The sequence below is a fragment of the Lactuca virosa genome, chromosome 5 (assembly GCF_052849685.1).
Source record: "Lactuca virosa cultivar CGN04683 chromosome 5, Lactuca_virosa_CGN04683_v6, whole genome shotgun sequence".
Lineage (NCBI taxonomy): Eukaryota > Viridiplantae > Streptophyta > Magnoliopsida > Asterales > Asteraceae > Lactuca > Lactuca virosa.
This window is the reverse complement of record NC_136430.1, coordinates 340411591-340439495: the sequence shown is the minus strand read 5'-3', so window position 1 is coordinate 340439495 and position 27905 is coordinate 340411591. Positions and strand designations below refer to the sequence as shown.

The 27905-nt window shown below is 40.5% G+C and overlaps 1 protein-coding gene across 1 annotated transcript in view; it reads right to left on the bottom strand.

Moving 5' to 3' along the window:
* The window catches only part of LOC145113317 (uncharacterized), a 37080-nt gene extending 9395 nt beyond the window's left edge, over window positions 1–27685 (bottom strand). The window contains exon 1 of the mRNA XM_079049424.1: window positions 27191–27685. Coding sequence (XP_078905550.1) covers window positions 27191–27685 — 495 coding nt within the window. The remainder of the gene's footprint in view (window positions 1–27190) is intronic.
* Between the last annotated feature and the right edge of the window lie 220 nt (window positions 27686–27905).

The window sequence follows — 27905 nt, the reverse complement described above, 5'->3', positions numbered from 1 at the left end:
CTTTATAAAAATTTCATTTTGAAAGTATAACTCTCACTCAGAGTGTTTTTGCCCAGATGTGTTTAGAGTTGTATATCAAAAATGGTTTTGATATACTTAGTTCACTATAAACAATGCTCTGATACCAATCTGTCACACCCCCAAACCTGAACGGCGGAAACGTTCGGGGGCGGAGGACGTCATGTACAGTATCATAACAATTGAATAGTAAAGAAAGTACACACCACCATAATATAAATATATTTGAAAAGTTTACATGATTGTATGTGTTACATGTTTAAATATCAAAAACAATATGGTGATCCAAAATATGTTACTAACGCCAACGCGTTAGTCTTCAAAAGTAGTTGCTACCTGATTTAGCGTTTTCCTGAGAATACAAGTTATTTCAAAGAAAAAGTGTCAACAATAAAGTTGGTGAGTTCATAAGTAGTGTTTTGATAAAATGTATGTCATTCGAAAGTTCGTGTATGTTTTCCAGAAAATCCGATATTTTCTAACAAATGTATGAAATGAGTATGAAAGATCGTTGTATAAACTGTATGTATTTGAACTAGGAAAATCCTATATTTTCCTAAAAGTGAAATGCGGTCTCAAATGTCCAAGACCGTCACCTGTAAGCAACTATGACATGCTCAAAAGAATGATGTTGTAAATCGTTATTGTACAAAATGAATGTATTTGAACCAGGAAAATCCTATATTTTCCTAAAAGTGGAATGCAGTCTCAAATGACCAAGACCGTAACCTGTAAGCAAATATGACATGCTCAAAAGATGATGTATAGTCTTATTGTAAAACAAAACTATAAGAAGATTTGTATTTGTATGTGAAAAGAACTGTATCTGTTACTTTTCCCATGAAAAACGTAATACCATAATAATTGTCTATCCAGTGAGTTTTTATAACCGTACTATCATAATTTGCCTGTAGCGACGTTCTTCAGGCGTCGAAAGGAGATGACACTTGTCACCCCGGGGACTGTAGCTAGCAGTCAGGGCGCGGGATCATTAGTCCCGTATAGATCTATACACACTTGTCACGTTCTCCGGACGGGAGATTCTGGTTATAAACAGGACTTCTAGTGGTACCTTAAAAGGTATATTGAAGATGAATACCTCACGAATTCTCAATTAAGTCGCGTATTAAAATGAATATGTTGTTTCTGAAATGATTATCATTTTTCACAATGTTAACAAAGGCATAATAAAAGGTGGATGTTCTTGTATGTATAAAAGTGGTAAACTGAAAAATAGTTACCCTTAATATGATGCAAACGTATAAATAAGCTTATAGTATTTATAATCAGGTTTTATTCCGAGAGGGTAAAGTAAGGTAAGATGTTTTGCATGTTAACAGATCCATATGATAGTTATTAAAAACAATCTGAAATGTATAACGAAAGATAGATGTTTTCACACAAAATTTAACCGTGTATTTACTTGTATTCTCCCCCGTAAAGTGTTCAAAAGCATTTAAAATCAGTTAAAAGCGTAGAAATAGGGGTATGGACTCACTTGGTAGAAGTGGTGAGTTGAAGATGGCGAGACTAAACTCGGGTAGTACTTCAACTGGAAAGAAGCAAGTCATCGGGAACTTCAGGACTCCGAGCCTTGCGTCGTGTGCTAGGGTTGTTATCGGGGCTTCGGGGTGGTCTCGGGATGCTTATCACAGAGTAGAAGTGGGAGAGAGGTTAGGAATGAGCAACCAAACTCGGAAGGCTTCAATTTCTATATATAGGCTAAAAATCGAAGTTCACGTCGTGAGTTTTGCCAATTCACGTCGTGAGTTTGTCCCGATTCGCTCATGGCATGCGTCATCTGTCAAGTGGCTCTGGAATGGTCATTCAGACTGTTCACGTCGTGAACTTTAGTGTTCACGTCGTGAACTCTGACAAATTCTGACACAGCGTCGAAAATCGTGCCTCGAACTTCAAAAATTCATATCTTTCGCATACGAGCTCCGTTTTCGACGTTCTTTATATCCACGCGTGGGTGAGATTATGCTCTACAACTCTCGTTTAGACTTCGTTGGCTAAATTTGACTTTATTTTTAATATTACATTTGTAACAGGCCGGGACAGGAAAAGTCCGTTAAAAATCCATAACTTCTTCATCTGATGTCCGTTTTCGTCAGACTTTTTACCGTTGTAATATCATTGATGAGATCTTCGATTCTCGTTCAGGTAATGTTGGTAAAAAGTCGCTCGATCTCTATTTCGAGTTTTTAGCTGCTACTGCTATGTCCGAAACTTTGAAAAATCATAACTTCCTCATATGAAGTCAGACTTGGGCGTTCTTTTTATGTATGTTTACGGTTTTGGGATATCTATGACTTTAATTTAGATACCTAAGGTTGAAAAGTATTTTATTGAAATTTCTCGTTTTATGCTTAATAGTGTTTTACCAGTACCGTCGTGTATCTTCGATCGGTCATAACTTCTTCGTTATAACTCGGATTTTAGTGTTCTTTATATTTTTGGAAACCTAGTTACGATCTCTATTACTTCATTTATCCCAATTAAGGTTATTGAACAATTTATTTTTGACCTAAATTTTGCTGCTGTTACATCATCCCCCCGTTAGAGAAAATTTCGTCCCGAAATTCGTATCTGAATGGGACATCGATGGTTGAGGAAAGATGAGCGTACTTCTGTTCCATTTGAATCTTCTTGTTCTCTACTGAATCTAACTCTTAGCGTGGGTGTTCCAGCGGATCTTCATTATCCTGTCTATTGTTTTGATTGGTAGAGGTCGTGTGGATTTGAGTTTAATTGTCTATGTATATCTAAATGTTAGTATTGATTACTCGTAATACAGGTCATCTCTGTCTTGAATTTCATGGCTAAACTCATACCTGGTCCGTCTATCATCGCCTTGTGTATACAAGTGGCATACACACTTTGTAGTGATAGGTTAACCGTATTTATTCCTAGCCTCTGCGTTTGAACTGGACTCACTGTACGCGTGCTTATTCCTAAATGGTCTGTCGGGAATACTTCGGGTAGGTTGTAAAGAAGATAGTACTCCTCACATGAGTGCTATGGGATTTTGAAACGGGAGACGATTTGGAAGTTATGTCGGGTTTGTCATTATAAACTGATAGAGTTTCGTTAGCCAATGGTGAAAGTGAAGGGTCTTTTCATAGCACATGCAATTTGCATGGTGAAGACCAAGCCAATCCATTTCTAGTAGCCATTTTGGAACTTCTTATCTATCTTTGTTATTACTACTATGAAGGTTTTGCTTAATGATCGGGGTGTTTGTTTGAATAGATTTTTAAATTTGTGACTCACGAAACTCCTCTCCGCTCCACTATAAAACATAATGCATGCTAATGTGCTATCAAGGAAAAACGTACCCGGAATAACCGTGGGATCTGCAACGGTTTCCTCTTGGCCCATTGCAAATACTCGGCCTCCTCCACCAGTATTCCTGTTGTTTGACTTCGGGCAGTCCCTTCGGAAGTGCCCCGTTGCTCCGCACTCATAACAAGTACGGTTTACTATGACATTTGTGGCTGGAGGGTTTGTTGGGTTGGTTCCCTGCAGTAGCGGACGGTGTGTCCCTTACTGTTGCACCTAGTGCAATGCATTTCACGGCAGGGTCCGTGATGATGAAAGTTGCATCGGTTGCACTTAGGCTGGTTGCCGTTGTACGGCCTTGTGGGTGTGGGGGTGGTAGGAACAGTAACAACGTGAACTGTCACTATCTGTTGTCTTTTGGTAGACCCTTGTTTTCAACTGCCCCCTTTTTCATTCCCGAACCTTCATTTCGTGCTACTAGGTTTGTGGTTTGGAGTATCCTTGTAGGTAGACATTCGTTGATTTCCTTGGTTGTCACAAACATTTGAATTTTTGACATCCTTCCCAGTTTTACTAGTGTTTCTTGCGTTGAGATGTGCCATGATGACTGTCACGGCGGCTATGACCGCAGCTTGAAAAGTAGATGAGTCAATATGCAGGAGTGGTGTTTCGTTGGTTGGTCGGTTGCTTCCATGTGAAGACATGATTCTGTTACATGATGTGAAACGAGTTGGTTAGATAACTATGATCGTTGTTAATTGGATTCTATAAGTATAATTTCCTTATTTTGTTATTCGGTTTCTAATGTTTTGACTTACATTCTTATGATGTATTTGTGATTGAGGGTTGAAATAGGTATCGTATTTTAAGCTTAGTTTCAGCAATTTAGGGTAGGGATGTTGAAATCTTAAGTCGATCTAGTTTCATGGGTTTTGGGAGAGGGTATCTTTCTTACTATCTCGAGTTATGAAGAAAGATGTGATGTACCTATCTCATAGCGCGAGTAATATAATTACCAACTCATTAGATAATAATAATTATAACTTATTACACCGACGTATCAGGTTCTCTACCACCTCGCATGCTTCACGAGTGGTTTCCTTTGTTCTCTGTCCTATCCTCGGTGGTACTTATTTGTTATAGCATGGTATCTATATACACGCCGTCCTTGCTTTTCCTCAGGCATATTTAATCTCCTTCATTGTTTTGATTGTCCTTAGCTGAAGTTGTAAAGGTTTGTTATTCTATTGTAACAGTCTCTTTTTCTAAAGGGTGTAGGTGATAGAAAAGTTGGATTTATTGAAGGATCGATTCTGTTTGAATAGCGAGAAGGCATTTCCAGCTATAGGGTTACAGACGAAAAGGTGGCAAGACTTCGCTAGTGTTGTTGAGCTCAATAACATTGAACTACAATATATTAGATCGACAGGGACAGTGTAGTGAGTTGCTATAATAGTTTATGACACGAACTGTTTACACAGTCCAAAGCATGGGTTGATAATGATGATCTTTTTAGAAGAAACAAGAAGTCTGTCATAATAGTTGGTATAGAAGTTACATAGAATTCGGAAAATTTGACCTTGGAGTAGGTCTACAATATACCACATAGGGAAAAAAACTTGACAGCTTAGAGATCCAGTGAAACAGTAATTTCTAGATGGGAATATTTACATGAAAAGAGTACTACTTGGAGTTCGTACGTAGGTTATTCCACAAACCAAAAGAAGGAGCAAGTAGAGTATCCTATACTCGTGACAGGAACTGTTCTGGTGAGCCTTTGGTTCTGCCAACTGACGCTCCATCTCGAGCATATGCATTTCATCCCTTGCCTGGCGTGCTCTAAGTTCCCTAACTTCAGTTTGAGTTGCAGTTAGCTCTCTCTGCCAGGCCTCATTTTGATTTACGATTCTTCCATGAGCTAATCCTAACTGTCGGATGCGAACTGTATTGACTCCAGTGTTTGCATCATTCTCCTCAATGCGATGGATGGTTGTCCTTCCTTGTTCATCAATGCGAGAAATTCGGCGAACCAATATAGGAAGGACTCTGTCTGCTGAGCCTCCCTCGCTCAGATTGTAGAAGCTTCGGTCTCCATTGTATGGAAGGGGTTGACCCTGCTCGCGACTCCAGCTATTCAGGTTGGTTGTGTTGGATTAATGTCTAAGTCCATAACTATAATTGGTAAGACTTGACCCGACCCGGCATGGTCCATTTGGGTTGCATGGCATCATGCATTTGGATAGACTATAATGAGAGAAATAACACTTAAGGTTGGTTAATATATTATAAGTTCTAATATATTAATAAGGTTATTTAATTAGTATTGATCAAGAATTAATTTGGAATTAATTAAGTGATCAAAAGGAGACTAATTAAATATATGGGTTGATTGTGTAAATCATTCATTCTTATATATGTGGGCTTGTGATCCAAGATTCCTTATGTTGGACTAAGTCCATGGGGTGACCCATGGATACTCCATGGAGATTAAAATCCATGGAGCATAAGGAATGGGTAAAGTTATGAGTTACATGGTGTAACCCTAATAGCCACCATATAAAAGAATCCCATGGCTCAAGAAATCGTGCACTAATGTGTGAATATGAGGGCTAGACGATTTCAAGGAGTGTTCCATTTCTCTCAAGTCATTCCATGTGCATTTGGTGTTGTGTGAACCATTTGAGGTGTCACACTTGGGGCACTAGGCACTCAAGCTTCATGGAGATAAGCTACATCAAACAAAGGTATGTATTCTATCCATTTGATTACCCAAGTATCAAGTATTGTATGCTAGATAGGGTAATACCTTGGAAAGTTCATAATTGCATGTATAATAGAGAAAACATAGATCCAAGGTATTTAGGGCTGCATGTACACTTAGGAGTGTTAGAATGCGCAAAACCCATCAGTGGTATCAGAGCCAAGGCTTGTTTTCTTGTTATACTTGCAAAATTAGCTGAAAAATCGAATTGTATTAGTTTAAAAGTTATGCTAATTACTTGAAAAATTTGATGTGAATTATCTTTGTTCATATGAGTTTACTAGATTAATAGAAAAGTTAATTGATTATGTGTTTTCAATCCATTTTAATCTAAGAGTTGATTCTAAAATGTGTTTTTGTAACTTGTCCTCAAGTTATATGAAAAGTCACATTTAAGTTTCATAAAACTCATAAAAAGTTGGCAATGGTTACAAAAATAAAGAGTCTTGTCCTCATTAAATAGTTTTATGACTCCATAACTTGTCCTCAAGTTATGGAGGTTCAAGAGTCACTTCATTAAATGATAAAATGTGTAACCTTAATTAGTTCCATAAGTTACGGAAATAAAGAACAGTTACATTCTTTTATTAGTTTAAGTCTTCCATAACTTGTCCTCAAGTTATGGAACTTGAAGAGTTTTTTTTTTAATTAAAACTACTTTAAACACATAAGTTATGGAATTAATTAGTTTTGAATTTTTTCAAAACTTACCCTCAAGTTTTGGAATTTGTAAAGTTTTCCCCATGAATACTTTAATTCCAAGTTAGCCCTTAGAATTTTAAAAGTTAAAATTCAACCCTTATACTTTATAGTATTATAAGTTAATAATAAATATATGTATAAGAGCAAGTCAGTCTTACCGTTAGTAGGCCTCATTCACGAAGCCGGTCTATAAGGGGGGTATAAGGTTACTGCCTATAAAATGGCAGTTTAATGGGTGTCCACTCTCACCCACCGCTTCCTTGACTGGTGGAGGGTCGTTAGCCGAACGGGTAGGACAAGGACTATAATTCTCCCTTCATTAAAAGTATTAATGATAAATACTAAGTAACTAAACACTTATAAATTCCCAATCTTAGTTACTTAGGAAAATGTGAATAAGGTGCTAATCCATGAAATTACACTTTGCACTTTGTTTAAGCCGTTAGTGGAGCGTGTGTGGTTAACCGGCACACTAACCTGGATTTAACATAGTAGGCAAAGGGTAACTTAATATTTATCATAGTATCGGTGGAGCTCGTGTGGTTAACCGGCACATCGATTGAGGGGTAAATATTAAGGGTACCAAGTATATTTGCATGGTTACTTCACACCTTGTTTTGTGATCCTCGGCATCCCAGTCACAAAACCTGAAGGGCACACTCGAGATTGAAACATTCCATTGAAAAGTTCAATGAATCTCAAAAGATCTAGGAGTTTCAAATCCAATTAAAAACCTAATTACATTATTTCGTTTTTCATGGTGGAAATTGGTAAATCGTCATTTACCTACCTTCAACTATTTTATAACTCGGATTACAGCATCCCTCTTCCAGTTATAAATAGGTTGTTGGATCCTAGCCTTAATATTTCATATTGGGTGTTATATTAAGGACTTTAGATCAATTATCTTGAATATCTCCCAAAAGATGTCTAGTTCAGACATCTATGATCTTCCCAAATCTCTTGGAACTTTACTTCCTCCACCTCCTCCAATTATTCTCCCTAACCCACAAGTTCAAGGTCACTCAAGCCCTAATGGCAAGCAAGGTCTATGTGTGATCACATCTTAGAGATGAAGTCACATATTGACAAACTGGGAGAGTTGGGTGTCAAAGTCTTGAGAAAGTTGGATGTTCAATCACTTTCTAAGTCACATAGTGAGTTCCTTTAGGACTACTATGAAACAGACTATGACATGAACCTTAATGATCATATCTATTTGCTTGGTGCTGCTGAATCAGCAATGATTTGGAACGATAGTAAAGCAAATTTGATTAGAAGATCAACTTCCCAAAAACTTTATGGACAATGACAATGGTGACACTGGAAATCTAGAAAAAGCATTCTCTTCCCAATGGAAATGGATTGGCCATAGTCAACCCGGTTGACCAAATGGTAAGGAGAAAGGCTAAGTCTGAGATAGTCCCATTACCAAAGGGTCCATATGTTTATTTTGCCAAAGGAAGGGGCGTTGATTGCAAAGCTGCCAAGTTTACCTAAGGATGTTAAAGTCAATAAGTCTGACTCTACTTCAGGTAGAGCCCATTATCTAACTCTGTTAAGTTTCTATTCTAAGATCCTCATTACATGATGTGACTGGGTCACATGTTGATGTTTTAAGAATCAAAGAATAGAGAGAAAAGCTTAAAGGAAGTATATGCTGATTCTGATCGCGTAGGTGGATTTCGATCGCATCAGAATTTTGAAGCTGTTACTTAGGAGTTATGATATATTGCTTAGGAATAGATAACAACAAGTTTTTCCGTATGCATTTGCACTATAAGGATAAGTTTTTTCCGCAAAGTTTTGAAATAAAATAAAAGTTTTTAATTTTATATTTATTTTAAATATCCTTACAAGTGGCATTTGTGAAAAATGGTTGTTTATATGATTCCCTTGATAGCAATATTTGATAAAAAAATGGACTTGATTCTTTCGTTTGTGGTAGTGTCATAATTTACCAAATAAGGAAAGATTCTCATTCCCAAGGCTTCAGTTCGATAGAAACTTGGAATCATGCAAGTTGAATAGTATGATGAATGAGAACTTTCAAGCATTGGAAAATTAAGACTTGTTCACATAGATGTGTGAGTCAAGTTAAGGACTAAAGGGATCGAGTACACATTCTTGTGCACTGGTCAAGTCCACCACAAAGCTCGTTAAGACTATTCGTCACGATTTACTAAATTTTAGTAAATATGGTTATACTTACAAGTTTAAGTATAATTCTGAAACATTGGAAAAGTCTCAATGTATAGCAGAACGAATGGGAAGAATCAAATTAGGCAGACAGATAAAAGTTTCTCAAATCTGAAAAGATGGGAGAGTACTTTAGTATCATGTTTTGTGATCATCTTAATGATTAAAGAACCACATCACAATTGGTCTTCTAAGGACATCTTAGTGCATTCTTATGACTAAGAAGAGGAGTCATGAATTGTTGAAATGGTTAAATCAAGAAGATGAGTCATACTTCGTTTCAAAACAAGTCTTAGAGTCATACTCCAAGACTATAAGTTGAGTGACATATCTTAAAGAAAGGTTTATAACACTTGTCAAATGTAAGAGTAAAAGTGTCCTACTCTTGTACATTTGAAGTTGGTAAGTTGTGATGTTTTGGATTAAACAAAGACCAACTAAGGCCAATTGTGTGAAGTGTTTGTCTTGATAAAGAATCCGCACTATCTCTTGAATATTTGGCAAGATAGTCTTATATGTCAAGAGGACAGTGGGAGTCTTAAAGATCCTAAAAAGAATTTCAAGAACTATTCAAGAATAAAACCTGAGGTTCTTCACTAGCACATGACTTGAGGTTTATAACCTATCATGTTGACATATTCTATGCCCATTCCAGTTAAAGTTGGATTTGCATAGGAGTTCTGAAAGTTCTCAATTGGTTGCATAACAACTTGGAAGCAATGGCAGGCCCTGTACTGCCAGGTGGCAAGAAGTTAAGATTGCATAAGTTCAGTCCATATGAGTTTGGATTTGTCATTATCCTTGTCTTGTGACTATGGTTTTGACGATTCACATGGATAAGAACACATACACCATAAAATCTAAGGGTCATAAGGTTTCTCTCCGATTCATGAAAATGATGGTGAGGAAACACTTCCACCAAGTAGATTTGAAGCAGATGGAAAAAGGTCTAAACAATTGAGACTATGATTACGGCATCCCTTTTCATAGTTCTGAAATTGTTTAGACACACATGCATGCTATCTAAGGAAAGGTGTATGATTTTGATAAAGTTTTATCAAAGCATCTCGTATCAGAAATCTGAACTTTGGTAAGGAAGTCAATAAAGTATTGATTTCTAGAAGTCCAGCTGATTTCTGAGTACATGTCAAAGCTAGTGGGAACATAAGTGTTATGCTAATAATCATCATGTTAGTGGGAGCATGATAATTATTGTTAGTGTTGAAAGTTAGCAATGTTAATTATAGAAAACAAAAGTTTCAATTTGTGAGGCTGCAGGGATTGAAAAAGTTGTTTTGCTATAATTAAGGGAGAGGATATACTTCATTTCAGTTCTAAAGGCTTAGATTGAGACCTTAATCATCTTTAGTCAAGAATATATATATGAATTTCATGTTGGATTGGTTCAACTTAAGGAAATTCTATATATTGCGTTCTCAAAATTCGATTATGATTACGGCATCCCTCTTCATAGTCAAATTTTGAAAACATGGCAAATAAAAATATTGTAGCAAAAGACTGGTCTAGAATCATGTCTTTATGTGAGACATCATGAATCGTGTACCATTTGCTTTGGGTACAGGATCGATTGCATGTGCTATAATATTTGTCATTTCTAAATTTTTTCCAAATGCCCAGAGGCATTAAGAAGGGAAAAGGTCTAGAATTGGATATGACTAAAATGATTAAGCAATTGTCGAGGACAATCTGAGGTTTACCAAAGATTGGTTGCTCAGGGACAGTTGGAAGTATAGTGCTAATTTTGGAAGGACCATATTGACATATTCTGAAAAGAGGCATCTCTTATTCAGAAGTGATAGTCAAAATGAGAATATGGAGTTGTCTCCATAGGTGGAAGTTATCTGTGTAAGATTAGAAAACTGAATGCAAGAAGCATGTTCAAAGCAATGTACTTTGAATATGAGACTTAGTTTCAATGGAGTTGATCTCCATTGGAATACCTTATAATGACTGTTGACAAGTCTTTGTGAATTTGTACATATTCATTACAAGAGGGTCAGTGCATATAAGTTTAAAATCTAAACAGATTTCGATAAATGATAGGAATTTGAAATTCTCACATTTTTCGATAAGGATTTGGGAGTGTGAAATTAGAATCATTGAAATTATGTTCAATTGGTTTATTTCACAAAGTAAGGATCATAGACAAACATAGAGTGCATACTTGGTGTATGGCAAAGCTATTGTTTAAGAAAAACATAGTGTACATGCTTGGAGCATGGGACAACTAGTGTTTTTAATTCAAGTATAAAGTTGATAAAACCGAAACAATGAATAATGAGTAATCAGTATGGTGATTAATAAAAGTGTTTATTTATATTCATAGGGTTTGATACCATATTTGATTCATTTATTCTTGTGTTTCACTTTGCATGTTTTGACTTCCAGAATAACTAAGTCGCTCTTCCTGAATGATTAAGTTATTCAAACCATCCACAATCGGTCATATGTTGGAAGTAGATATGAATCAAGACTGTCATGGGTTGGTTTGTAGAGGTCCAAGTTGGTGGACAAAGTGGTGCTACAACACTCATGAGTGCTCATAAGTTCTGAGTATTGGATTCAACCCGCGCTCATTTGAATCACTTCATGTATTTTATCACGAGTGATCATGAGACGATAATATCTTATATTCTTCAAACCTAGAGATATGAGTTGTTACTATGAGTTGGTTGTACATTGATTGCACGAAAACGCATTAGGTAACTCGATGTTATAAAACGTGCCTTTGTGTATGATTCAACAAGTAGTAGAACAAGCCATATGAGTCGAAGTTTATCCATTCCTTTTACCTTCGGGATAAAAGCGATATCTGTGGGCCCCTCGATGATTTAAAGATGATACATGTGAGTGCTTGGCCAAGCCAGGACTGATTTGATTTGTTCAATCAGTCAGTCATCATGAATCGGAAATCGGGAAACAACAAATGGACAGAGAGAATGATTGATAATCCATGTCTCAATCCATATGATATCTAGAATGGAGGAATATATGATCCCTTATGTAATAGACAAGTCATTGACAAAGGTCAGAGTTCATCGACAAGGTCAGAGTTCGACAGAAGCTTTTGAGAGCTACGATTGCTGATCGGTTCCTGAAGTCATACGCAATAATAGTTTTAGACTTATCCAAGTGGGAGACTGTTGGATTAATGTCTAAGTCCATAACTATAATTGGTAAGACTTGACCCGACCCGGCATGGTCCATTTGGGTTGCATGGCATCATGCATTTGGATAGACTATAATGAGAGAAATAACACTTAAGGTTGGTTAATATATTATAAGTTCTAATATATTAATAAGGTTATTTAATTAGTATTGATCAAGAATTAATTTGGAATTAATTAAGTGATCAAAAGGAGACTAATTAAATATATGGGTTGATTGTGTAAATCATTCATTCTTATATATGTGGGCTTGTGATCCAAGATTCCTTATGTTGGACTAAGTCCATGGGGTGACCCATGGATACTCCATGGAGGTTAAAATCCATGGAGCATAAGGAATGGGTAAAGTTATGAGTTACATGGTGTAACCCTAATAGCCACCATATAAAAGAATCCCATGGCTCAAGAAATCGTGCACTAATGTGTGAATATGAGGGCTAGACGATTTCAAGGAGTGTTCCATTTCTCTCAAGTCATTCCATGTGCATTTGGTGTTGTGTGAACCATTTGAGGTGTCACACTTGGGGCACTAGGCACTCAAGCTTCATGGAGACAAGCTACAACAAACAAAGGTATGTATTCTATCCATTTGATTACCCAAGTATCAAGTATTGTATGCTAGATAGGGTAATACCTTGGAAAGTTCATAATTGCATGTATAATAGAGAAAACATAGATCCAAGGTATTTAGGGTTGCATGTACACTTAGGAGTGTTAGAATGCGCAAAACCCATCAGGTTGCCCATAGAGGTGTCGAGCCATGAAATTCTGGTCGAGGATTAGGATTTTGGATCGAAGCCACTAAGGGTAGGTTATTGTCTTCGGGATTTGAGTCGGAGTCTTCGTGCATTTCTTCATTGTCTTCTTCTTCCGGATCATTCTCTATCCTTCCCCCATTGTCTTGGTTCGAGAAGTAGGGGTCCCCTGGTAGATGGAATCCAGCCATTGTGTCTGTGCGAGAATAGAGATATGAGAATTGTCTAAAAGCTAATGTATATAAGATGCAAATCGAAGTTAAACTATTGTTTTTGCAAAATACTCCTATGGTATTCTAAATGTTATGTTTGATTCTAAAGTTTGTAAGTTTGGTAAGTTTTAGACTTGTTGTCCATTGTAGCTATACCCTAGCATACGCAGTTCGGCTCTCGGACAAATATAGTTGATCAGGCTATATTCATCCTAGTCCCGATTACATATCCCAAGGCATACATGTATTGTACAACTTATCTATAATACTTCTATATTGTTTTCACTATGATACTAACCCTGTTACATAATGTATGCATGTATACTTTATAAAAATTTCATTTTAAAAGTATAACTCTCACTCAGAGTGTTTTTGCCCAGATGTGTTTATAGTTGTATATCAAAAATGGTTTTGATATACTTAGTTCACTATAAACAATGCTCTGATACCAATCTGTCACACCCCCAAACCTGAACGGCGGAAACGTTCGGGGGCGGAGGACGTCATGTACAGTATCATAACAATTGAATAGTAAAGAAAGTACACACCACCATAATATAAATATATTTGAAAAGTTTACATGATTGTATGTGTTACATGTTTAAATATCAAAAACAATATGGTGATCCAAAATATGTTACTAACGCCAACGCGTTAGTCTTCAAAAGTAGTTGCTACCTGATTTAGCGTTTTCCTGAGAATACAAGTTATTTCAAAGAAAAAGTGTCAACAATAAAGTTGGTGAGTTCATAAGTAGTGTTTTGATAAAATGTATGTCATTCGAAAGTTCGTGTATGTTTTCCAGAAAATCCGATATTTTCTAACAAATGTATGAAATGAGTATGAAAGATCGTTGTATAAACTGTATGTATTTGAACCAGGAAAATCCTATATTTTCCTAAAAGTGAAATACGGTCTCAAATGTCCAAGACCGTCACCTGTAAGCAACTATGACATGCTCAAAAGAATGATGTTGTAAATCGTTATTGTACAAAATGAATGTATTTGAACCAGGAAAATCCTATATTTTCCTAAAAGTGGAATGCAGTCTCAAATGACCAAGACCGTAACCTGTAAGCAAATATGACATGCTCAAAAGATGATGTATAGTCTTATTGTAAAACAAAACTATAAGAAGATTTGTATTTGTATGTGAAAAGAACTGTATCTGTTACTTTTCCCGTGAAAAACGTAATACCATAATAATTGTCTATCCAGTGAGTTTTTATAACCGTACTATCATAATTTGCCTGTAGCGACGTTCTTCAGGCGTCGAAAGGAGATGACACTTGTCACCCCGGGGACTGTTGCTAGCAGTCAGGGCGCGGGATCATTAGTCCCGTATAGATCTATACACACTTGTCACGTTCTCCGGACGGGAGATTCTGGTTATAAACAGGACTTCTAGTGGTACCTTAAAAGGTATATTGAAGATGAATACCTCACGAATTCTCAATTAAGTCGCGTATTAAAATGAATATGTTGTTTCTGAAATGATTATCATTTTTCACAATGTTAACAAAGGCATAATAAAAGGTGGATGTTCTTGTATGTATAAAAGTGGTAAACTGAAAAATAGTTACCATTAATATGATGCAAACATATAAATAAGCTTATAGTATTTATAATCAGGTTTTATTCCGAGAGGGTAAAGTAAGGTAAGATGTTTTGCATGTTAACAGATCCATATGATAGTTATTAAAAACAATCTGAAATGTATAACGAAAGATAGATGTTTTCACACAAAATTTAACCGTGTATTTACTTGTATTCTCCCCCGTAAAGTGTTCAAAAGCATTTAAAATCAGTTAAAAGCGTAGAAATAGGGGTATGGACTCACTTGGTAGAAGTGGTGAGTTGAAGATGGCGAGACTAAACTCGGGCAGTACTTCAACTGGAAAGAAGCAAGTCATCGGGAACTTCAGGACTCCGAGCCTTGCGTCGTGTGCTAGGGTTGTTATCGGGGCTTCGGGGTGGTCTCGGGATGCTTATCACAGAGTAGAAGTGGGAGAGAGGTTAGGAATGAGCAACCAAACTCGGAAGGCTTTAATTTCTATATATAGGCTAAAAATCGAAGTTCACGTCGTGAGTTTTGCCAATTCACGTCGTGAGTTTGTCCCGATTCGCTCATGGCATGCGTCATCTGTCAAGTGGCTCTGGAATGGTCATTCAGACTGTTCACGTCGTGAACTTTAGTGTTCACGTCCTGAACTCTGACAAATTCTGACACAGCGTCGAAAATCGTGCCTCGAACTTCAAAAATTCATATCTTTCGCATACGAGCTCCGTTTTCGACGTTCTTTATATCCACGCGTGGGTGAGATTATGCTCTACAACTCTCGTTTAGACTTTGTTGGCTAAATTTGACTTTATTTTTAATATTACATTTTTAACAGGCCAGGACAGGAAAAGTCCGTTAAAAATCCATAACTTCTTCATCCGATGTCCGTTTTCGTCAGATTTTTTACCGTTGTAATATCATTGATGAGATCTTCGATTCTCGTTTAGGTAATGTTGGTAAAAAGTCGCTCGATCTCTATTTCGAGTTTTTAGCTGCTACTGCTATGTCCGAAACTTTGAAAAATCATAACTTCCTCATATGAAGTCAGACTTGGGCATTCTTTTTATGTATGTTTACGGTTTTGGGATATCTATGACTTTAATTTAGATACCTAAGGTTGAAAAGTATTTTATTGAAATTTCTCGTTTTATGCTTAATAGTGTTTTACCAGTACCGTCGTGTATCTTCGATCGGTCATAACTTCTTCGTTATAACTCGGATTTTAGCGTTCTTTATATTTTTGGAAACCTAGTTACGATCTCTATTACTTCATTTATCCCAATTAAGGTTATTGAACAATTTATTTTTGACCTAAATTTTGCTGGTGTTACACTAGACGAGTTGACTCAGTTGACCACAGGTTTAAGCATTCAGGGACTCGCCGAGTTGGGAGATAACTCGACGAGTTGGGTTGACTGGGAGTTGACCTTGACTTTGACTTTGACCAGGGGTAAAATGGTCATTTTACCCTAAGAGAGGATTAGAAGATTCTGATTAAGTGTTATTATGGAATTGATAGCCGGAGAGTCGCCGGAGCAGCAGATAGGGATTCCTCGCTCAAAACTTCAGCAGTCAGTCTTGCGAGGTGAGTTCCTTTAATAGCTAGTGTGGGCGGGGCCCGAATCTCGTAACAGCCTAGAGTGGGTGGGGCCCGATTCTCATAGTATTATTTTAGTATAGATATGTGATTCTTTGGTAGATATACTTGTTGTCTGTGTGATACTTGTATGCATCTTAGTAGCGGAGTGTGGGCGGGCCCGAATCTCCTAGACAACAGAGTGTGGGCGGCCCCGAATCTCCTAGACAGCGGAGTGTGGGTGGGGCCCGAATCTCCTAGACAACGGAGTGTGGGCGGGGACCGTATCTCCTAGTTCCATGATATTTGTATGGTATGTGGTAGTTTGGGGAACTCACTAAGCTTCGTGATTACGTTTTTCAGTTTTGGTTTTAGGTAATTCCACTAGCAAGAGGAAGGGCTCGGGATGATCGCAAGGTACACACCACAGCTTCAGCCTGGGATGTTTAGACTCTGATATTTTCATATGATTTTGATACAGTATTTTGACACAATGTTTTGAGATACACGATTATGGTTTTCTTTATGATAATGGATGACGTATGGTTTTATTATAAATGATTTTAAAAAGAAATTTTTGTCCTATATTTTTGGGATGTTTCAAGTTGGTATCAGAGCCTTGGTTTGAGGGATTCAGGTACGCTCTCGGGTGTGTCTGAACTCAAACTAAGGAATTGGTATGAAAACTTTCAAAAGAAAATCATTTTTATAAAAAGAACTTTGAGAAAAAGAAAAGAATTTTGAAAAGAGAAAAGAACTTTGAAAGAGAGGAAAGGGTGTGGTGCATGCAATTAGCCGAGCTCAAGTAAGTACTCCAAAATTACCCATACAAGTTTATGTTATGTTATGATTATCAGCTTTATGAGAACATCATGCTAGATTAGGACTAAGGATCTAGGAATGATGCCTTATGTGCATATTATATGTGTATGAGCTTTATGAGAATTGCATACAAGTTTAGGACTAAGGATCATGGAAGGATGCCTTATGTGCCTGTTATATGTATCTCAGCTTTATGAACTACATGTTAGTACAGATTAGTCAGGGATAGCCTGAAAGAGATATGCTTGATTATATTTACTCGATGCTCGAATGCTGCTTGCTTTGTGATTTTAGGAGTTCTAGTTATCTTTTACTAACTAGTAAGTGAATATGTTACGTTACATATTGCGAGGATTAAATAATTTCAGAAGGTTAGGTCTAGCTCTATTGCGCAACTCTTGTTTGAGTCCAACCGTTGTAGGGTAGGATCTCTCATTCGAAGAATTATATAGTATTAGTGATGTAATAGTATTCACAAGCTAGTTCGGGGGGAGGTAGCAGGGACTTCTTATGCAGCTGATAGCGGAGAGTGGGTTGGTGGTTATCCTAGGGCAAGCCTAGGATGAGTTAGCATGAGATCAGCAGTAGTAGTAGTAGAAGGGACTTGGTGGAGTCGAGGTAGTTCTTGAGGAAAGTACGGATAAATGTGGAAGGTAGTATGGGCCCGTACTACTGAAAGTAGAGGATCCGTACTCGAATCAAGGAAGGCTGAGATGAATCCAGGAAACTTGTAGTATGTTAGATCCCTCGAGATATGATGAGTATACTGATGTTTGTTATGGTGTATTTTCAGTATGGTGGTTCTACGCACTAGGCCAGTGGGTACTTCAGGCAGTGGTGAGGGATCAGGCTCGGGCTCTGGAGCCGGACAGTTGGATGAGCAGACGATGGAGTTTATTTCGTCTGAGGTTACACACAGCATTCTAGATCAGACTCCTGTAATCTTTGGATCGGTCAAGGAGGGTATTTTGGAGCTTCTGGATGAGAAGTTGAGCGCGTTCCGTACTGAGGTGGCGGCCATGATGGGGTCGCACGCACTTACTTTCCGGGAGTTCAGGGCATGTGGAGCTCCCGACTATCATGGGGATCGGGACCCCATTGCTAGCAGCAGGTGGTTGGCTGATGTCGCCAACTCGTTCCGCACCAGCAGATGTCCCGAGGGGGATAAGGTTAGGCTTGCATCCTGTCTTTTGAAGAACAGGGCGCGTGACTGGTGGGAGGAGGTAGGGAGAGCTATTGGTGATGATACAGTGTTGGATGCAATGACCTGGGATGATTTCACGACCAAGTTCAGGGCCGAGTTTGCACCTGTTATTTAGGTGCAGCAGCTTGCTAGGGAGTTCCAGGATCTCCAACAGACGACAAAGACAGTGGTGGAGATTACCGCCAAGTTTAGGGAGAGAGCGCTTCTCGTTCCACAGTACGTGACTACGTGGCGGACGAGGAGATGAAAAAGGCTCGATACCATGAGATGCTGAGGAGTGATATCAGACAGTTTGCGAGTCGGTCCAGCTACAAAACGCTGGAGGATATGATAGAGAGGGCTCGTGAGAGGGAGATTGATTTGGAGATGGAGAGGAAGAGGAAGCCAAAGGCAGTGTCTGGCACGGAGGGCTCGGGCAAAAAGCCAAAGGTAGATTCCCGAGGGAAGGGCCAGCAGGATCGAGGCCACTGTGGCAAGTGCGGCAGGGGGCATGAGGGGCCGTGTAGGGCGGGTAGTTCGGGCTGCTTCAAGTGCGGCCGAACTGGACATGTCAGCAGGGATTGCACTGCTACTACCACCACCACTACAACATCTGATCTGATTTGCTTTCATTGCAATCAGAGGGGACACAAGAAGTCCCAGTTAGCATCAGTAGGATAGGTGGTGGCACCCGCTCCTTCCACTATGAGGATTACAGACGGCCGTCAGGGCCGGGCAGAGGCGCCAGCGGCGAAGAGTAGAGCCTTCCAGTTGACAGCAGAGGAGCCACGTGCAGCTCCTGATGTGGTTATGGGTATGTATCTTCTCCATTATCTCTTTATTATTTCTGATTATTACTCATGTATGTGTATTGGTCTATAGGATCGTTCTTAGTGAACGACATATCAGCTATGGTACTGTTTGATTCAGGGGCTACCCGATCTTTTGTGTCGCTCGCACTTAGCAAGCGATTTAGTAGAGCTCCGGGGGAGCTGGATTGCCTACTTGATGTAGAGATAATTGATGATAGGACTATCAGGGTTGCGAGGGTTCATAGAGGATGTACGCTACAGTTATTCGATCAGCAGTTTTCAGTGGATCTGGTTCCTATTCCCCTGCGTGAGAATAAGGTTATAGTGGGTATGGATTGGTTGAGCTCCAATGGGGCAGTGATGGCTGTGAGCAGCAGCTAGTGAGGGTTCGTACTCCTAGTGGGGGAGAGCTAGTGATTCAGGGCGAGAGGCCACATCACGGACCGATTTTATGTTCAGCGGCGAGGGCGAGGCGCCACCTTCAGCAGGGTTGCACAGGATACGTCGCCTATGTCATGGATACCGGGGATAAGGGTAAGGCGACCGTTGATGATGTACCGGTAGTGCGAGAATACCCAGATGTATTCCCCGAGGATTTACCTGGGGTACCTCCGGAGAGACAGGTTGAGTTTAGGATTGACTTGGTCCCATGTGCGGCTTTGATAGCCAAGGCACCATATCATTTGGCTCCTCCCGAGATACAGGAGTTGTCTATGCAGCTGCAAGAGCTTCTAGAAAAGGGTTTCATCAGGCCGAGCAGTTCACCATGGGGAGCCCCGATCCTGTTTGTGAAGAAGAAGGATGGGTCACATCGTATATGCATAGACTACCGGGAGCTGAACAAGGTAACAGTGAAGAACCGTTACCCACTTCCGAGGATAGATGATTTTTTTGACCAGCTTCAGGGAGCATCTTGGTTCTCCAAGATTGATCTACGGTCAGGATATCACCATATGCGAGTCAGGGATGATGATGTGTAGAAGAAAACTTTTAGGACTCACTATGGTCACTACGAGTTTGTGGTGATGCCGTTTGGGCTCACCAATGCTCCATCCGCGTTCATGGATCTCATGAATCGAGTGTGCAGACCGATGTTGGATCGGTCTGTAATAGTTTTTATCGATGACATCTTAGTTTATTCCAAGACTCTGGACCAGAATGAGGAGCAGCTGAGGGAGGTACTGGAGACACTGAGGAGGGAGAGACTTTTTGTGAAGTTCTCCAAGTCTGAGTTCTGGTTGCACGAGGTGCAGTTCTTTAGGAATCTTGTCAACCAGAAGGGTATTTTGGTCGATCCGGCCAAGATAGAGGTCGTGATTCAGTGGGAGATTCCGAGGTCTCCATCAGAGATTCAGAGTAACCTGGGTCTAGCGGGTTATTACAGGAGATTTATTTAGGACTTCTCCAAGATTGCAGTTCTGTTGACCCGACTGACCAAGAAGTCGGTGGTTTTTCATTGGGACCTGAGCAGCAGGCAGCCTTTAAGACGCTCAGGCAGAGCTAGAAAAGGGTTTCATCAGGCCGAGCAGTTCACCATTGTGGCATCCCCTAATTTCTCGGCCAGAAAAGACCGATTTAATTTATGCTTTTTAAAATAAAATCAGAGAAATCTTTTTAAAAGATGTTGCGGAATTGGTCCCCAAACAACATATGATAAAAGTTTGTCAGAACCCTTCATTAAAAAGGTATATATTTTCCATATATATCAAAACCTCGGGATGTCATGTTCCGATACAGATCAAAAGCATAAACAAGACATTATAAGCCTTACTACAGTTATTTACAACTACTGGCCTATAATCCAAAAATCTCACGTCATCCTCCGACTATGCTCGGGGTCCACTACCTGTAATCATAAAAAACTGAGTGGGTCAGGCTTGGGAGCCTGGTGAGCATATAGGGTTTGCAACCCACAATAATAATAAACTTATTAAATTCATCCAACAATAATAACCCTGATTACCCATTCCCGTTATCCTCACTTTACGTCCCTAAACACTTTTCACAAGGAACCTAGCCTAAAGAATATCATCGGGATGGACACTACTGCTAAGGGGTTTCCTTAGCCATACATGTCCTAAAGGCAACCATGAGGGGGATTGGAGTACAGCGAATAAACACCCAAGTTCATTAACACCTACAGGTTGCGGGCCTGCTAGTGTTTCCCACTGGACTGTCTAGAAAGTCTGTGGTCGTCATCCAAACTCCGCTAGATAACTGAATCACAAATCACAACGAGGCCTCTCATCACTTTATTTCATCACGCACCAACTATCTACCCATGTTCTACCCAACATATTTGTAGATAAAAATACTTATACAGTTTAAAACTTGTATAAAACATCAACTCAACAGTCACCTCAAATAAACAATTAATATATTTACACATAGCACGTATTTTAAGGTAAATACTTCATATCTATGTGTAAAATAAAAGTGACTATACACTAACTTGTTTTGATGAAAACCGGGCAGCAATTCGTTTCCTAAAACGTTCGTTTCTAATAAAACCGGGAGTTTTATTCAGAAACCGGGCTCTGCGAGGGTCGGGCTTCGAAACCGAAAAGATAAATTTTACGGGCTTCTCGGGCTCTTCGTGGCGTATTCCGGGGGTTATGATCGATACCGGGGCTTTGGGGGATGCTAAGATGAAGAAAATATGAAGAAAGGGGTGAAAGATGGTGATTTTCTAAATGTATCCGAGAAGGCTCGCATGACCCTTCTATTTATAGCGGGTCCGAAGTCGGTTCCGGTGGTGGGGTCCGCAGGCGAGGGTACGCAGGTAGCTGCACGTGCGAAGGCCTCGCTGTCCTCTCCTGATTGGACCGAGGTCTAGTGGTCCGAAGTAGGGTTTCGTGGCTTCTTGCGAGGGCTTCGGACATGTGAAGGAGGACACGCGTCGGACATGCACTGGACCGCTTCAGCAGCTCGGATGACTCAGCCTCGTTTCGGACACGTGGCACATGCGAGGCGAGGACACGTGGCCGAAGTCCACGTATGAGAAAATTCCCGGTTTTGGCATTAGTCCTCGATTTTCGCGCTAAAACTTCTAAAATCCATAACTTTCGCATACAAGCTCCATTTTTGACGTTCTTTATATGCACGCGTAGGTAAAATTACGCTCTACAACTTTCGTTTAGACTTCGTCGGCTAACTTTGAATTTAATTTTTATATTATTATTTTTAACAGACCGGGACAGGAAATCCGTTAAAAATTCATAACTTCTTCATCCGACGTCCGTTTTCGTCAGACTTTTTACCGTTGTGCTACTAATGACGAGACCTTCGATTCTCATTTAGGTCGTGTCGGCTAAAAATCACTCGATCTAAAATTCGAGTTTTTAGCTGTCTACTGTTAAGCTGAAATTTCGAAAAATCATAACTTCCTCATACGAAGTCAGATTTGGGCGTTCTTTTTATACCTACTCTCGGTTTAACGAACACTACAAGTTTCGCTTAGATCACTAAGGCCAAAAAGTAGTTTATCGAAAACTCACTTTTTACGACATCCGGCCCCGTGCCGGTTTGTCGCGAAACTTCGACAGGTCATAACTTCTTCGTTATAACTCGGATTTCGGCATTCTTTATATATCCGTAATCCTTGTCACGCGCACTACAAGTTTCTTAATAGATATCGGCTTTATCTAAAATTTAATTTTTGACGCTCATTTTTATTCTTAATTAATTAAGCCCTAATAATTAAGCATAAAACACATAATTCACATAATATTCACATAATTCCTTTTCATTTCTTCAAAATGAGTTACAAAGGTTAACCTAGACTATAATGTCAATATAAATGCCTAGCCTAGAAACACGGGCATTACAACCATGGGGAGCCCCGATCCTGTTTGTGAAGAAGAAGGATGGGTCACATCATATGTGCGTAGACTACTAGGAGCTGAACAAGGTAACGGTGAAGAACCGTTACCCACTTCCGAGGATAGATGATTTTTTTGACCAGCTTCAGGGAGCATCTTGGTTCTCCAATATTGATCTACGGTCAGGATATCACCAGATGCGATTCAGGGATGATGATGTGCAGAAGACAGCTTTTAAGACTCGCTATGGTCACTACGAGTTTGTGGTGATGCCATTTGGGCTCACCAATGCTCCATACGCGTTCATGGATTTCATGAACCGAGTGTGCAGACCGATGTTGGATCGGTCTGTAATAGTTTTTATTGATGACATCTTGGTTTATTCCAAGACTCTGGAACAACATGAGGAGCACATGAGGGAGGTACTGGAGACACTGAGGAGGGAGAGACTTTTTGCGAAGTTCTCCAAGTGTGAGTTCTGGTTGCACGAGGTGCAGCTCTTTGGGCGTCTTGTCAACCATAAGGGTGTTCTGGTCGATCCGGTCAAGATAGAGGCCATGATGCAGTGGGAGATTCCGAGGTCTCCATCAGAGATTCAGAGTAATCTGGGTCTAGCGGGTTATTACAGGAGATTTATTTCGGACTTCTCCAAGATTGTAGTTCTGTTGACCCGACTGACCAAGAAGTCGGTGGTTTTTCGCTGGGACCTGAGCAGCAGGCAGCCTTTAAGACGCTCAGGAAGCGATTGTGTGAGGCACCGATTCTCATTCTACCAGAGGGTGTAGATGACTTCGTAGTCTACTGTGATGCTTCGATCACAGGCATGGAAGCAGTGTTGACGCAGCGAGGTCATGTGATAGCTTATGCTTCGAGACAGTTGAAGCCTCATGAGGCTAACTATCTGACGCATGATGTAGAGCTGGGGGAGTGTTGTTTTCCCTCAAGATTTGGCGGCATTACCTCTATGAGGTCTGGTGTACCATTTACACGGATCACAAGAGTTTGAGGTACCTCATGGATCAGCCGAATCTGAACATGAGGCAGTGTCGGTGGTTAGATGTGGTGAAGGACTATGATTGTGAGATCCTTTACCACCCGGGCAAGGCCAACGTAGTGGTCGATGCCCTGAGCCGCAAGGCGGTAACGACCCCGATCTGAGACATCTTTCTAAGGATGACAGTGATTACTCCATTACTAGAGCAGATCCGAGAGGCGCAGGTCGAGGGCCTGAAGGAAGAGCGCCAGAAGTGTGAGCAAATTGTAGGCCGGGTGGCCTCGTTTGATTATGACAACCGAGGTTTGCTGACCCTGCATGGGGCGGAGTATGACATGTATTGATGGATGAGGCCCACAAGTCCAGGTTCTCCATCCATCCGGGGGCGACGAAGATGTACGGAGATCTTCGACCTGATTACTGGTGACCCTGCATGAAGCGGGTCGTAGCTTGGTACGTGGAGAGATGACTGACCTGCAGGAACCGCATGGGAAATGGGAGGATATCACCATGGATTTCATTACTAAGCTTCCCAAGACCGCACGTGGGGTCGATTCGATATGGGTCATCGTGGATCGATTGACCAAGAGCGCCCACTTTATACGATCCAGGAGAGCATCTCGGCCGAGAAGTTGGCCGAGATTTATGTGTGAGAGATAGTGGCACGTCATGGAGTGCCTGTCTCGGTAGTGTCAGACCCAGATGTCCGTTTCACGTCCAGATTTTGGAAGCGGTTTCACGAGGAGATGGGTACTCGTATCCACTTCATCACCGCTTTCCACCCCAAGACGGGTGGGCAGAGCGATAGGACGATTCAGACTCTCGAGGACATGCTACGCGCATGCGTGTTAGATTTCGGTGGCAGTTGGGATACGTATCTTCCGTTAGCGGAATTTTCGTATAACAACAGTTACCATGCCAGCATAGACCGACCTCCCTTTGAGATGCTCTATGGGAGGAAGTGTAGGACCCCAATCTGTTAGGGTGAGGTCGGTCAGAGAGTTATGGGGAGTACGGAGGTGGTACTCAAGACCACATAGCGGATCCAGCAGGTCCGGAGCAGGCTCCAGACTGCTCAGAGTCGGCAAAAGAGCTACGCCGACAAGCGGCATTCACACTTGGAGTTCCAGGTGGGCGATATGGTCCTCTTGAACGTGTCACCCTGGAAGGGTGTTATCAGGTTTCAGAAGCGGGGCAAGCTGGGCCCCAGGTTCATAGGTCCGTTTAGGGTGTTGGCCCAGGTGGGTCGGGTTGCTTACCGGTTAGATCTTCCAGCGAAGCTCAGCCAGATTCACAGCACTTTCCATGTTTCTCAGTTACGGAAGTGCTTAGTAGATGATTCAGCAGTGGTACCCTTTGAGGATATTCAGGTTGATGACAGCCTGAACTACATCGAGAGACCAGTGGCGATTCTAGATCGCAAGACGAAGGAGCTGAGGAACATGAAGGTTGAGTTAATTAAGGTGCAGTGGCAACAACGCAAGGGTTCAGAGTGTACATGGGAGCCCGAGGAGGAGATGAGGGAGCACTACCCGGAGTTGTTTTCAGACGCAGTAGACTTCGAGGACGAAGTCTAAGACAAGTGGGGGAGAATTGTAACGCTTGGTTCCCTGGTACGCATTTAATTAAGTATTTGTTTATTTTAAAAAGGGACTCGACGAGTTGGTAGCCCTGACTCCTCGAGTAGATGACAATTTGTGTGCGGGGTTTAAGTGAACTACTCGCAGAGTCGCAGCCCTGACTCGACGAGTAGGATAGGCTGGATGAAACCTTAATCTTTAGGGTTTGCACCCTATTTAAGCATCATATCTGGCCTCCATTCCAGCCTCCATCATCTCCAAACCATGTTCTTGAAACCCTAATCCGCCATAAGTGATCTTGAGCTATTTCTTGTCGTTTTAAGTGTTATTTGTGCCTTTTGAAGCTTGTGGAAGAAGTAGAAGATTGAAGACTCAAAAGGGAAGGAGTAAATCCAGGAGCTACACTTCTTTTGCTATATTTTATGGTAATCAAGCTTCCAACTTGATCATTCTTCTCTTAGATCTAGTTATCTCCATATTATGAAAGTTTTGGGTCAAGAACCTTGGTCCTTGGGGTTGGGACGTCCCAAGTGACTTATATCTCAGATCTAGGATCTAGAAAGGGTTCCATGGCATAAAGGTGCAAACTTTATGACCATGGAAGCCCCATTTGAGTATAGATATGTGATTCTTTGGTAGATATACTTGTTGTCTGTGTGATACTTGGATGCATGTTAGTAGCGGAGTGTGGGCGGGGCCCGAATCTCCTAGACAGCGGAGTGTGGGCGGGGCCCGAATCTCCTAGACAACGAAGTGTGGGTGGGGGCCGAATCTCAAAGAGAGTGGGCAGGGCCCATATCTCCTAGTTGCATGATATTTGTATCGTATGTGGTAGTTTGGGGAACTCACTAAGCTTCGTGCTTATGGTTTTCAGTTTTGGTTTCAGGTACTTCCACTAGCAAGGGGAAGGGCTCGGGATGATCGCATGGCATACACCACAACTTCAGCCTAGGATGTTTAGACTCTGATATTTTCATAAGATTTTGATACAGTATTTTGACACGATGTTTTGAGATACACGATTATGGTTTTCTTTATGATAATTGATGACGTATGGTTTTATTATAAATGATTTTAAAAAGAAATTTTTGGCCTATATTTTTGGGATGTTTTAGATGATATCCCACATCGCCATCTATCCACCGACGTCGATGGTTGAAAAGTTCCTAACAGTGAGGATAATGACTGCAATTCGTTTACATGGTCAGCCGAGGAAGGGGCTGATTTCCACCTCCAGGTGTGTCGACCAACCTGAAGTCGATCTGCAACTCTACACGTTTTGTACCTCTCCAGTTGGTATAGAGCCAGGAATACTAGTTTTAGGGGATGTGTCCCTATCCATTGGTCAGACCAGAATAAAGTGTTATCTCCTTTACCCATGTGCTTCTCTAGTACTACATCCATATCAATCCCCAGTTCTTTGAGATCATCTTTGATTCCAACTACATTTTTCCATTACCCTGGAATGGATTTTCTTGAGATGACATTCGATGGTTAATTCCTTTAATCACTCGAGCCCATAATTGTGAGGGATCCGTCTTAAGCCTCCACCACCATTTCATGATCAAGAGTAGGTTTAGAGATCTCAGTGATCCAGTTCCCAATCCACCCATTTATTTTAAAATTTTGACCTTTTCCCAAGATACCCAATGTACTTTCTTCTTTTCTTCATGACCTCCCCAAAGGATCCTTCTTTTAATATATTCAAGCGTGTTTACTACCTCGATAGGAGCAGTAAACAAAGAAAGATAAAATGTTGGGAGGTTCCCCAAAACTGACTTGATCAAGGTCATCCGACCCCCAAAGGAAAGTGTATTCGCCTTACATGTGGAGAGTTTAGCATGGAACTTCTCAATCACCGGCTTCCAGTATTTTTTTAATTTCATGTTTGCTCCTACAGGAACTCCTAAGTAAGTGAAGAGGAGTGTTGCTGGTTCACATCCCAATGGAGTCGCCCATTTAGCCACCTCTTGTGTACTTGCACCAATACCAAATACCTTTGATTTCTGGAAGTTCACTTTTAATCCGGGAGTCACTTGAAAACATCTTAGTATTCGGTCAAGGTTCCTTATGTTACTTCTACTCCATTCATCCACAAGAAGGGAATCATCTGCATAAAACAAATGTGATATTGTCGCCTCGCCATGTGGGATTGTGATACCTTTGAAGATTCCTTTTTCCCATGCTGCTTTCATAACAATGTTTAAGCCTTCCATGGCGATAATGAATAGAAAGGGGGAGAGGGGGTCACCTTGCCTAAACCCCCTTTCCATGGAAAACTCCACTGTGGGAGAACCGTTCACAAGGACAGAAGCTCTAGCAGATACAAGGCATCATTTAATCCATTTACGCCATTTCTCACCATATCCCATTTGGTTTTGGAGGGAATCAAGATACTCACAGTTTACTGAGTCAAATGCCTTGTCAAAGTCGACT